Source organism: Ciona robusta, chromosome 7 (genome assembly GCF_009617815.1).
Source record: "Ciona robusta chromosome 7, ASM961781v2".
In the NCBI taxonomy this organism is placed as follows: domain Eukaryota; kingdom Metazoa; phylum Chordata; class Ascidiacea; order Phlebobranchia; family Cionidae; genus Ciona; species Ciona robusta.
In genome coordinates, this window is record NC_143241.1 from 3,298,513 (window position 1) to 3,312,478 (window position 13,966).

Sequence of the window (13,966 nt, forward strand, 5' to 3'; positions counted from 1 at the left end):
CACAGATTTTTTTGTAAAATTTGAGAAATTAATTACAGACAAACTTAGCTTAGACAGGTATATATCAAAACTAATCTATTGCAAAATATTTGACATACACTGCAACAACATTGTACAAACAACCAGTCAACCTTGTTCAATGTTTCCACTCTTGGCAGCTGCACCATCAGAAACAACGCTTTTAATTTGAAGAAATTCTTCCGGGTCGTCACCCCCCACTATAGTGAACCCGAACCCACGCCGACTTTTCTCGATGGGGACTAAGTGGGAAACCCCCTTCAATTTAGAGGGGTCACGAGTAAAAACATAATTTTCTTGGGAGCTCATGTTGTCTTGAAAGGAATCGTCTGAAATATTTATATAAAATATTTCTATTCAACGTTTGTTAGAATACGGCTGCGTGAAACGCTGTTATGTTCATGCATTACAGTCACGTTTTTTCTTGTTTTTTTAGTAAATTGGTGACGTTGTTACAATTTAGCTACAATCATAGTCTTTACTCTTAGTAAACCTCATTGAATAATGCAGCATACTTTGGCTCTGGTCATATGAATAGTCATTTAACAAGTAACAGTATGGTAAAACCTATTTTAGGCTTTAGACTGGAGTGCTAAAGCAAAATTATTTATTGGCTGAAACTGGTCCAAGTTGCAATCTGATCTCATATGATGTGAATGCCTCACAGTAGTACCCATGGCCTACTAAAGATATCTTTAGTAGGCCAAACAGTAGTACCTCAAGCATAAAAAATAAGATATTGCTAAATAATCACACTAAACTATAGCTAGCACCACATGCTATTATTATCAGCAAACATTTTAAAAAGAACAAGTTAACACAAATGGAATAAATATCAAGAAAATCTTCATTTATCTTACGTATGTTTAAAAATGCAGTTATACTAATTTAACATTGAGGGTAAAGCAAACCATGACAGATTGACAGCTATATTTAATTAATAAATTTGTTAGAATATAAAACACATCAATACAACATTGGGTGTAAACCTAAATAATATTTTTTAATAGGCCTATCACGTTGGGTGCAAATTGAAAAAAAATTAAAAATGATGTCAAGTCTAGGCAAGTAAATAGCACATTTATAACATTTGCTTATAAAGATTATGAAATACTTAAGTAAAACAAACAACCAAATACCACTGTTCGTGTTCTTCCGTGGATGTAATTCTGATCCATTTTGTTCCTCGTTATCACTCTGTGGAGGAGAGGGAAGGTCCGGATGCTCCATGGACTTCCCTGCTTCCCTCTTCGCTTGGATGACAGGATTCTCAAACTGGGTTTTCTTATCGATGTGGCTGGTGGAAGTAAGTGTTGCGAAAGTTTAAACAGTGTTGCCATTTAAAAAAAAAATTTGTTGCAATTTTGTGAAGTTGGACGTCTTTGTTTAAATTTGATAATGACAATTTAATTAAAAAAAAAAACAAACTTGTAGTTAACTATGTTGTAGTAATACAGCATTAATATACTGATGTTAAAATATACTACATCAAGTATAACAATAAGAGAAGAGAATGAACTTCTGTAAGACTAGGCATTTACATGAAATTCATAAAACACCTGATATTTATATAAAGAGAGCGATATATACACTTTAAAGTTGAAATATACACTTTACTTAACAGAACAAACACTATATATGTTTCGAACATAATATCTTTACCGTCACATTACAGAACAAAAAACTTATAAAGCTTTCTTTGCATTAACTTGTAAATTGCAAAAACTTGAGTGATTGCCACCTGTTTTGATTTTCCAAAACCTTTATACTCAGCTAAATAATTAAATTAAGTTAATTTAATAATTGTTTAATTGAATTCAGAATTGCCGCCAATGATTGAATTATGTTTCAAGTGTGTTAAGAAGCAGTGTTTCCTTTTTGATAATTCTGTATTGCGTAATAAATATGTACGGAATGGAATGGACAAAAAAATAGGAAACACTGCTAGTTGTACTTACTCAACAAAGTAGAGGCCGAATTGAGCATCTTCAACTTTTTCCCAACCATAAGGAAGTTCTGTGGTAAAATACCTTCAGTTGGTCTGACTCATTTTTAATGATCACTTTACTTTAGATTTTTTGGTGGCTCAATTGGTATTACTTAACAGACATAGTCAGTGGCGCAGCCAGGGAGGCGGGGTTTCAGGGGTCGTGACCCCCCCTTTAAACCAAAAAAAAAAAAATTAAATAATTTTTTTTGGAAAAATTTTTAAAAAATTAAATAATTTTTTTTTGGAAAAATTTTTGATTAAAACCCCCCACCCCCTTATTTATTTTCTGGCTGCGCCACTGGATATAGTACATACTAAATGCGATAACACATAAAATTCCCCAGCTTAAAATAACTTTTACAACTAGCTGCAACACATCCCTCCTTCAAGAGTTATTTGTGGTTAACATGTAACATGTTGATCACTGCTACGAAGTAAAACATTGTCGCTAAACTTTATAAACACAGGGAAGGTAGTGATAGACAAACAAGTGGTTTTGTAAAAAAAATTCACTTAATTGGTTGTAGCGTTTACTGTTATTCATTAATACACTGCAGAAAATTCTGGTATAGATCTGGTTAGCATAATAGACTGCACGCCTATGCACTTAATATATTATATAGAATACACCAACTGTATTGAGCTAATGAACTTAGTTTATGAAAGCAAATTAAGTAATACTTACTATTTGTCAAGCTACCACTGCTAGTGTGAATTTTCAATAACAACCAAAAGTTATCAATATCATAATAAATATTCTTACCATCATCCTCACAGTCGAGCAAACTCTTTCTGTTCATTTTCTCCAAGCGAGGATCAACCCACGAAGTTTTCTTCCCGATGTGACTGGAAAGAGTTTTAGGATATAATATATGGATGTATATCTCTTACTAACTCATCTTTACATTGAAAGTTGACAGTAATGATTTTACGTAATAGAATATAAAAATTTACTTGCAAAATCATAGTAATAGGCCTAACTAGTAAGTGTGCAGCCACTAAATAAGTCTTTACATTAAATTAAGCGAATTATTAATAGCTGCATTAAATGCATTTGTGGAAGATAAAAGGTACATTTCAAAAAAAAAAAAATTGAGTGTTGCGTATTCAGGTTCCAATATGTTACAGTTAACTTGTTTTCAGTGTAAACAGATGTCATTATACCTCTTACTAACTGATCTTCACAATGAAAGTAGGGCTATACTTTTTCTAAAAATAATAGACTGTAAATGGTTATCAGCAAAATCCGAAGTATGCAGTCAAACAAAAGCCCTGCTAAATTTTAAAGTACAATTTTAAAAAGAAAATAGGGCCTTACATTGTTGGATTCCCTTTCAATATACCATATTAGTTAATTTTCCTTTAGTTATAGCATTTTTTTTTTTTTTTAATTTTAGCGTTAGAGCAGCATTTCTTAATGGCTGCATTTCACAACCGTTAGGTCAAAAGTTTGTTGTTTCAATGGGAGTAAAAAGTATATGAAGAAACCGCACAATACTGTGTGTGGATGAAAGAGCAAATATTTCAAGCCAGTAAGCAAATATAACAAGTAAACACTTTCTGCAGCACCAACACTCATCAGTCTAAAGTTACTGTGCAAATAAAAAACCCACATATGTTGTATGTAGACCACACCAAGTACTTAACAGGAACCAGTAGCATAAAGCCAAAATTTTTAAAATATTTTAACATAGTGACTTATCAGTTAAAGAAAAACATTTTACTTTGTAACCAAGCAGAAAAATGTTAGAGTAATACTAAAAAAGAACAAGGTTTATCCACAAACTCATTCTAACTCTTAATATCTACACAAGTATTGCAGTGTAAATGTGCAACAAAGTGTTAAAACAGCAATTGCATACAAAATTTACTACTTTAAATAAATTTCAATTTCCTTATACATAGAACCTAAACTCGAGTACAACAAGCCACACAAAAACAGTATTTCTGTTCTGATACAATTGGCAGCAGTGTGTCATAATTTCATCAAGTAATAATGAAAACAGGAATGTTTTGGAAACGTTACGGTTGAAATGAAATTAATGTAACTTGTTAATGGTCAAATGCTCACAGTAGTCACAGCAGTAATCAATAGTAAATACTACAGCACAGGGTCTACAGGAATCAATGTGGTTGAGATAAGTAGTGACTTTTCTGTATGGGTGAAATATTTTAATATAACCAGAATGGTTATTAAAATAAACTTATCGCAGAGACTTTTGTTACATTATAGTTTACATATCTTGATATAATTTAAAAAAACAACACACTTTTAATTAATTTTGTGATGCAGCATATAAAAGCTACAGTAATGGGCCAACTGTGGTCCAAATTCTAGGTAACAGGCCAAAGGACCTCACATATACTTTGTCAGTGGTATGCTACAAAAATTTTTTTTAGAGGCATTAAACATAAAATGGCCTACAGCCCTACAATGGATAATTTTTTTACCTCTGGTTTGATTTTAAACTTTTAAAATGTCTGTTTTTTCAGGTTTTAGTTTTAAAAGACATAGACTGATGCACATACACTTAGACCACAAAGACACCAACAAATAACATTGTTTTGTCTCGCTTATCTGAGACAAATGACCACAAACCAATTACGCTAAACCATAATCTACAGGTTATTGAATATAGTTAAACTACTGCCTGTGGTATGTTATGACTTATCTTAACTGCCAGTTTTCAGCCATACATTTAAAAAAAAATAACTCCACAAAAAATGATCCAGAAAGAGTAAGCAGGCACGGGGTGTATTAAATGTTATTGCCCACCATGCTAGGATAAATAAGTTACATACAGAATTACAATTCTAATACACATCAAAACCTGCCATTGAAGGAACTTTAACTTTCAATCAATCACATTTAATCAATTGAATGATGCCACAGAAGAAGCCACATAAAAATCAATGCAAATAATAAAAGTGATGCTCATATTAAATGCATTGCAATGTCAATGCAATCAAACTGATGGTTTTGTGTTAGGTTGTCAATATAATTGATGACTCCCTTGGCTCTTCTTATATTTAGGCCTTTAAAATTTTTAATTTAAAGCCTTTGCTTATAATGATTAAAATCTTTTTTTTTGTTTCTGTATGTTTAAAACAATTTTACTTTTTCTGTCTAAAAATGGCAATTTTTGCTATTTTTTTTTGCAATAAAACACATTTATATAAATCATATTGCAGTTTTTTGTTTGACTGATAGCATGATAAACCATAAATCCAGTTCAAAAATAAGAGGAAGAGATAAGAGTAAGCACTAATGTATGACCTTTAACAAAAACTCCCATTAGTTAATAACACTAGACCACATTTAATACATGGTGTGGACAAGAGATTAGTGAAAAAGTATTATATAAATTAAACACCCTCATTCCTAATAAAAATAACATTAATGGTTCAGATTAATTCCTTTTTATTTTATTACATAATATCAGAAATTAATATTACTTACTCTATAAAGTAACAATCCCCATTCTCGGTTTGCCCCATCTCCCAACCTTCAGGTAACGGGCCAAGAATTTTATCCGAATTTTGTTGGTCGTGTGGGATTGAGGTTTCTTTCTTCGGAGATTCAGCTGTGAAATTGATCATACGTTTATTACTGTGAGGTAGGAAGGATCCGGAAGCCCAAAATTTATAATGCTTTTTTAACATTTATCAACTAGTAGTGAGGAAAGGGTTATATAGTTTGTATTCTTTGTTTACTACTATACAAGAGGATAAAAGAGAAGGAAAATATGGACTACCATAACCTACTATTATATATATATATAATACATATATATATATATAAGTTTTCAGACTAAAATCTTTAACTAAAGTGTCAAATTGTGGTGGACAATGCAAGTTAGTGTGTTTAAAACAGATCTAAAACAGCCATTTAAAATTAGCCGATATTAGTAACAAAAATAAAACCAAAACAAAAAACTTTAGTAATAAATATACTAAAAGAAGATAATACGATTACGAAAGTTTGTGTTGGCTATATTATATTACTTTTGTTTGGAACGTAGTAAACACATATTGTAATACTAAACTAGTTTAAATGCCCAAAATTTCAAAAAAGCATTAAAAAATATTTTTGGTATCACTTATATTTTAGCATGCATGTAAAGACAGGGGTCAGGGAACGCATTGATAACAAAACAAAGTACAACATTTTGGAGTCAAAACGGCAGTAAAACGGTCCACTTAACACAGTAAAACACCCAGAGTTATGAAATAAACACCAAACCATGTTTGTACACAGATTATGAGGAATGTATTGCTAAACTTACCAGGTGTTAAGTCTCCATTAGGATTTGAAGACTCCTTGGTGGTCACAGATAATGTTTTCTTATCTCCATCTTTATTGTTGGGTGGAAAAACATGGTTTCGTCGTGGAGTAGACCCTGCATGGTGAATTATTTAAATTAAACATTACATTCTGTAGGAAGGTGAGGTCCTATGATGTGTTACGCTTATACGGTGTGGGTTTTGGGATTTAGACCAGACACCACAGTTTTACATTACCCAAAAAATAAAAAAAAAGTAATAATGCAGAAGGTTAAAAGTAGTATTTGATAGTGGTTGCTTGTGTGCTTATCAGTTAATTGCGTATAAGAATTAGTTTGTGTGATGTGCACTCACTGCATTGGTATTAGTGAAAGGCTGAAAGGTCAGACAACTTATTGATTTGTATAAATTAACACAAAGGTGAAAATGGTATGCGTGTGTGTGTGTCACAATGTGTGTATAGAAACAGCTGAAGGGTTCAAAAGTTCAACATGAATATATTTCATGCAACATAGTGTTAATGAGGTAAAAACAAATACATAGTGACAATTTTAAAATTAAACGTTAAGAATTTAAGCTGTGGCAAATTCTACATGAAACATTACCTTAACATAATAGAAATACCTATGGTGCTGATAAGAAAATTTATTTTTTTACAAATATACACAAGTTAAAATATGTCGAGTTTGAATAGATAACTATAACTAATTGAGCTGCTAAAATAGGTTAACAGAAAATTGGCTTTACATAAGCATAAACAAGCTGTTCAAAAAATATTATAACACGGTAGTCCAGGTTTATATACCCATTTCGACCCTTTGCACTGTAACAAACTTAATGGAGATTAACATATTAAGAATAAAAATTTAAATTAAATAAATAAAGTAAAAAAATCAATAAATTAATGTATACCAATTAACAATACATTTAGATTAATGCATTAAAGTGAATATAACAAACTTATAAAGTTTACATATTACAATAAAATTATTCTTTTAAATGAAGTACCGGAAGAAGATGACTGTTGTTCGATATTTGATCTGTTCCTCCGCCTCTTCCCATCAGAGGAGGGATGCATCCCTGGAAGGTCATTAGCGGAGTTTGATCTTCGTACAATTGGAGGGGAGAGAGGGACAGGAGGGGGTTTGGGAGTCCCGTAGTAGTTTCCTGTGATGGATGATACCAGATAACAACACTTGAGAATACTACACACCCACTTAAAACGTTTGAATTATAACTGCCGCATATTTTCTACACATTGATTTTACAGTTGGGTTAGATTGATGACATTGGTAGTTTTCTTGGTAAATTGCGATTTACCCAATGCAGTACTAAGCCTATGCTGTGCTATATGGTTGATTTTAGCATAAATTTAATTACAAATTAAATGTTAAGGAAGTTTAAGAATAGAATTTTTATAACACTGTCCGTTGTGTAAAGAATTAAAAATACTGTAAGCAGTTGTATTGAATACAATGGGCCTATAAAAGTAATTGTTAGCCAAAGTAGGTGCTGTCTTATTAAAATTTATCAGCAACTATCAAATCCAAGCTTAAATCACAAAAACCTAAAAACTCTCTCAATGAAGGCCAAACATTAAACATTAAATTCTACCAACCTTCGTACACACCACTTTCTAACAGTGCTCCTGATTTTTCCAGTTCATGAAATTGCTCCTCGCTCAGGAAAGTATAATCTACCCCATCTTGCTCACCTTCCCTCAGTGATCTCGTGGTGCCTTTCATCAAATTACAGTTCAATTTTTTAACAAATAAACTTTAACTTAAAAAAAAATAAATGAAAAGTTAACTAGACGTACAAGCATTTAACAGCTAACAGTTACTCAAAACGATTTGATGTAAAACTGATTGAACAACACTAACTAAAAGTAGCAGCACTAAAAAAACTGAACAGTCGCCCAAAAAGGCATTATAGTAAAACTGATTTAAAAACACCGGTATGGGAAATAGATTAACAGCAGGCCTCCCTGTCTGTTGAACTAACTGCTGCTTCAGCAAGTAAAGAATGGTCTAGTAGGATATTTTGTAGGTAATAAATAATGCATGTAGACAAACAGTGGATGTGGAGAACTGGAATTGCAATTATTGGTTGTGTTATGATGAATGCACCACAGGGAAGGGCTTCAGAAGTATGGTGATAGCAATTTAATGAGATTATATATTAGATGCTTACAGGGAAGTGTCCTGAGATAAAGATTATCCCGTATCGCTGCTTGTAGCTTGTGGTCAACTGTGCCTTTGTTGAACCGCTGGCTCAAATAGAGCTTGAGGTCCTTGGTAAGTGTTTGACCTGGTAAGAACAAAGCAATGGTGTTCAAAGCTACTTTAAAATAGTTGTGTGGGGGTTAATGATAATTGAAAATTCAAAATCAATCTATTGGTCCTGCGGTTACACCACAGCAGACGGATACGCACAGGGACAGCAGATCTAACGACAATGAATATTTAAGCAGCAAAATTGTAAAATTATGCAGGATAAAATATTTATGAGGGCATTAAAAACCAACAAAGCAGACTACTGAGATGGTCTGTTTAAATAGACATTTAACACACTAAGCCCAATTTTTGTAAACAAGCTAAAACTTTAGCATATAATCTGCCAATCTGGCACACTAAGCAGGAATATAACAGAGCACCAGCAATGCAAACATTTATATTTCATAGGCCTATATAAATATATATGTCTGTCTTTTGTGTAATAAACCATACCGGATAAAGTGAATAATAAAAGCTGCCGGTAGGTCAAGTATACTTAAGAAGTTCTGATCAAAACCATTGAAATGAAATGGAATTTAAGGCTGAAATAACAAACTAAACTACCTATTTGCCTAAGTAAAAGCAATATAGGTAGTATGCAGAGTATTTACAATTAATAATATGTCTATCCAACCCTGTTGTCCTGTAACCCAAGACAGTGTAGACATCTTATTAAGTACATAGCATAATTTATCTCGTCCGTGGATAAATTTGTAACAAGATACCAAAGTGATTTAATCTACACTCATTATCCTGCAAACTGATCTTGTTGCTACACAGAGAATTTGATTTGCAGCTTGTCTATATCATAACAAACTCAAAAGTTACCTTCTTTTACAGTTTTAAATCGAACAGGGTCGCGTGCTTGTTTTATCAAGTTGTTGAGATCATACAACGTCAATCCAACCACTGCTTGATCATTTACTTCAAGCAGTATTTCCCCATCATGTATTTTACCACTGGAAGGAAACGTTTTGGTATCAGGGTAAAATTTCAAAGGAAGGGAGAGCAATTTAATCTGAGTGCTGGTGTGTATTTACAAGACAGTATCAGTAAAACTTGATACACTGAATTAAAGTGTATATGCCATAATTGAATGACTGTAGCGTGTAGAATGCCTTTACAGGTAATATTACTCTTCCAGTTCGTTACATGTGCTGTATCTAATGTCATTATTAAATTACATTATAAAACAACCTATAGAGCCTACCGAATATATTGATAGACCACAACATAAGACAATATATTGGAATTGGCATGTGACCATCTGATACAGCATTACTCATAAGGAACAGTTGTGTACCAAGTATATTATGGTTTCCTGTATCCCATATGGCTGGTTTGAATGCCAGGACAAACTATATCCAAAAACTTTTATAGCACAACTATTTTTATCCCAAAAATAAACCTTTCGATTTAAAAAAGCAATTAAGTGTTCAAAGCATTTAAAAACAGTAGGCATTAGTGATCATTTTGTATTTTTTACCAACAACAGCGCAGTGTTTCTAATTTTCAGCGAAAAAAAAAGCTTTTGCGCAAAAGCAAACTTTACAATCTGGGTAAGTTACCTGTGGTAGATCACTTTTTCCTGCTTCACTGGGCCAAAGAATGGGAATCGTATTTCCTCAGCTCCACCTTTAATAACGAGGTTGAGTTGTCCTGTCTTGTTTCTGCTCACAACACTCTCATGTACACGATCAGACCAGTGTTTATGCTTTTTTCCCGACGACATTATCACATCACAGCCATTTACATTATTCTAGTCTAAGCTGCTATGCTTGTTTAAATAACTAGGTTTATCACCTGAATTTTAAACACAAATTAAAATAACAACATTAAAAAAACTGTAAAAAGGCTCATTATATTTATATATACTTTCAGAATCAGACACTTATGACCAAAATACAGAATATATATATAATATATACTAATTTAAAATGGTTAGATTTTACGACAAAAAGCACTTAATAATTTTAAATGAGTGTTCGACATGTGAAAATAGGTTCTTTCCACTTTGAGGCTAAGGGATTTCCCCAGGGACATTACTTGTGTAATACAATATTTAAAAAGAGACATGAAACAAATTTTGTGAATCAATAACCATTAAAGAGTATGTGCAAAGTTAACTACCACAAATGAGCTGTGATCCTGTGAACCAGCAATTTAAACACAGAAAAATAAACACACCCAAATAATGTACATAACCAAGATTAGAAAGCAAACTAAACACTTGTTTGTAATGTAATGTAACTTACTTTATCCTCGCGTGGCCGGAAAACGACAGACGTTATCACACGGGTTTAACATTACCCAAAAAATAAAAAAAAAGTAATAATGCAGAAGGTTAAAAGTAGTATTTGATAGTGGTTGCTTGTGTGCTTATCAGTTAATTGCGTATAAGAATTAGTTTGTGTGATGTGCACTCACTGCATTGGTATTAGTGAAAGGCTGAAAGGTCAGACAACTTATTGATTTGTATAAATTAACACAAAGGTGAAAATGGTATGCGTGTGTGTGTGTCACAATGTGTGTATAGAAACAGCTGAAGGGTTCAAAAGTTCAACATGAATATATTTCATGCAACATAGTGTTAATGAGGTAAAAACAAATACATAGTGACAATTTTAAAATTAAACGTTAAGAATTTAAGCTGTGGCAAATTCTACATGAAACATTACCTTAACATAATAGAAATACCTATGGTGCTGATAAGAAAATTTATTTTTTTACAAATATACACAAGTTAAAATATGTCGAGTTTGAATAGATAACTATAACTAATTGAGCTGCTAAAATAGGTTAACAGAAAATTGGCTTTACATAAGCATAAACAAGCTGTTCAAAAAATATTATAACACGGTAGTCCAGGTTTATATACCCATTTCGACCCTTTGCACTGTAACAAACTTAATGGAGATTAACATATTAAGAATAAAAATTTAAATTAAATAAATAAAGTAAAAAAATCAATAAATTAATGTATACCAATTAACAATACATTTAGATTAATGCATTAAAGTGAATATAACAAACTTATAAAGTTTACATATTACAATAAAATTATTCTTTTAAATGAAGTACCGGAAGAAGATGACTGTTGTTCGATATTTGATCTGTTCCTCCGCCTCTTCCCATCAGAGGAGGGATGCATCCCTGGAAGGTCATTAGCGGAGTTTGATCTTCGTACAATTGGAGGGGAGAGAGGGACAGGAGGGGGTTTGGGAGTCCCGTAGTAGTTTCCTGTGATGGATGATACCAGATAACAACACTTGAGAATACTACACACCCACTTAAAACGTTTGAATTATAACTGCCGCATATTTTCTACACATTGATTTTACAGTTGGGTTAGATTGATGACATTGGTAGTTTTCTTGGTAAATTGCGATTTACCCAATGCAGTACTAAGCCTATGCTGTGCTATATGGTTGATTTTAGCATAAATTTAATTACAAATTAAATGTTAAGGAAGTTTAAGAATAGAATTTTTATAACACTGTCCGTTGTGTAAAGAATTAAAAATACTGTAAGCAGTTGTATTGAATACAATGGGCCTATAAAAGTAATTGTTAGCCAAAGTAGGTGCTGTCTTATTAAAATTTATCAGCAACTATCAAATCCAAGCTTAAATCACAAAAACCTAAAAACTCTCTCAATGAAGGCCAAACATTAAACATTAAATTCTACCAACCTTCGTACACACCACTTTCTAACAGTGCTCCTGATTTTTCCAGTTCATGAAACACACCCAAATAATGTACATAACCAAGATTAGAAAGCAAACTAAACACTTGTTTGTAATGTAATGTAACTTACTTTATCCTCGCGTGGCCGGAAAACGACAGACGTTATCACACGGGTTTAACACCTCGTGCCAGCTTTCGAGTTGCCATGTATGTTACTTTGTGGGTGATTATTTTTTTTAGATTTTTTAATTTTTTTTATGTATGGCTGATAATTTGGACAACCCATTAGTGGCCACTGGGTTGAAGCAATTGTTGTTAAGTGTCTTGCCCAAGGACACATGCGCCCACAATGGTCGCAGCGACGAGCCTTGAACCCATTACCTAATGGTTACAGGCAGGCGCGCTAACCACTACGCCACGGCGCCGGACAAATTGCTAAACCTCTACTCTACCAGTAGAATATCCATTTGAATTTAAAAATCAAGGTAAATATTTACCCTACAGTTTTACTATAGCTTGATAAGGTGGAAATAATTTTCCACATTACACATGTAGACTGTGGTGCTGGTCTGTAGAATAGGTGCTGAAATTCAGAATTTGTTGCAGGAGCATCAATTAAATAACGGAACCAAATCTTATCAAAATAGCCTTATTTCTTAAGGTTGTTACGAAATGTTTGTTTTTTCACACCAATTTTTACATTTTAGCCACAAAAAAATAACTAGCTTGCGCATATGCAAAATTTTCAGAAATGTCATATTTTGCAGATTGGTTGTTTTTAGTGGAGTGAATGTGAGTAGGCCCAGTTTGCCAGTTATATAAGTGGGTCAACTGTGATATTGATTGAACAGGTTTTGGAAAAACACTTGGATTTAAATGCACGTTTCTTGAAGATTAATATGGCAAAATTTATTATTAATAGCCTGTGCTAGGATTTTTTTCTAAAAAAGAGGAAATCTGAAAATTTTGCAAAGAGGGTTGCCCATTTTTTTTAATCATAATTACTTACACAGCACCAAAGGCCTGTATAGGTATAGACAGAGATAGTTGGTTTTATTTATTGTTTTGGCATAAATTTATATTTGTATAATAATTCTTAATTGGAAATAACAACTAAAACATTGGCTACAAACAGCTAATTAACTGCACGGTGCATTCTGAATCTGCACCCTTCTCTTTCTGTATAAAATATTGAGGAATAAAACACAGGTGTAAATACATTAGATATTACAGTTGCGAAAGAAGGAAAAAACAACTATAAACGTTCTTACGAATGGTTTAGACTATTTAAAAAATAGAGTGTTGCAAAACGCTAAAAACAAAGTCAAACTATAGGAATTGTAGCTGACGATACAGACTCAATTAAACATAAACTAGTTCTGGTGCAGTATAATGTAGAAACATCTCTACGACAAATATGGTCAAAATAAACACTCTTAACTTCAAATTCAGGTTCGTTCTGCTTCGCTCGTATTTCAAGATTTAATGAAAATACTATTTTCCTGTAGGTGGCGCAAAATTCCGGTACATTTATTGGGCACGTAAGTGGCCATGTAGGTATGTTTTTATCCAGTCGTTGTTAAGCAAGCACAGTTGTTATAACACAGGTCTTCTTTTTCACGCATTTTCTGCATGCCTACGAATTATCACATATATCATTGTGATGGTAATACTTTTTAGGGATATTTTTGTAATGTATGGCTGACAATTTA

At 32.6% G+C, this 13,966-nt stretch overlaps 1 protein-coding gene across 2 annotated transcripts in view; it reads right to left on the reverse strand.

Moving 5' to 3' along the window:
• Window positions 1-10,391, reverse strand: part of LOC149733810 (membrane-associated guanylate kinase, WW and PDZ domain-containing protein 1-like) — a 23,740-nt gene extending 13,349 nt beyond the window's left edge. Inside the window, exons 1-11 of one of the 2 annotated variants that reach the window (XM_089882055.1) lie at window positions 10,137-10,391; window positions 9,397-9,527; window positions 8,486-8,602; window positions 7,911-8,030; window positions 7,301-7,459; window positions 6,295-6,408; window positions 5,469-5,592; window positions 2,772-2,854; window positions 1,977-2,034; window positions 1,158-1,315; window positions 132-347 (exon numbers count right to left, since the gene is read on the reverse strand). In XM_089882055.1, coding sequence (XP_089738181.1) covers window positions 132-347; window positions 1,158-1,315; window positions 1,977-2,034; window positions 2,772-2,854; window positions 5,469-5,592; window positions 6,295-6,408; window positions 7,301-7,459; window positions 7,911-8,030; window positions 8,486-8,602; window positions 9,397-9,527; window positions 10,137-10,300 — 1,444 coding nt within the window. In that variant the 5' untranslated portion in view covers window positions 10,301-10,391. The remainder of the gene's footprint in view (window positions 1-131; window positions 348-1,157; window positions 1,316-1,976; window positions 2,035-2,771; window positions 2,855-5,468; window positions 5,593-6,294; window positions 6,409-7,300; window positions 7,460-7,910; window positions 8,031-8,485; window positions 8,603-9,396; window positions 9,528-10,136) is intronic. The other variant, XM_089882054.1, reaches the window with a different exon arrangement.
• Between the last annotated feature and the right edge of the window lie 3,575 nt (window positions 10,392-13,966).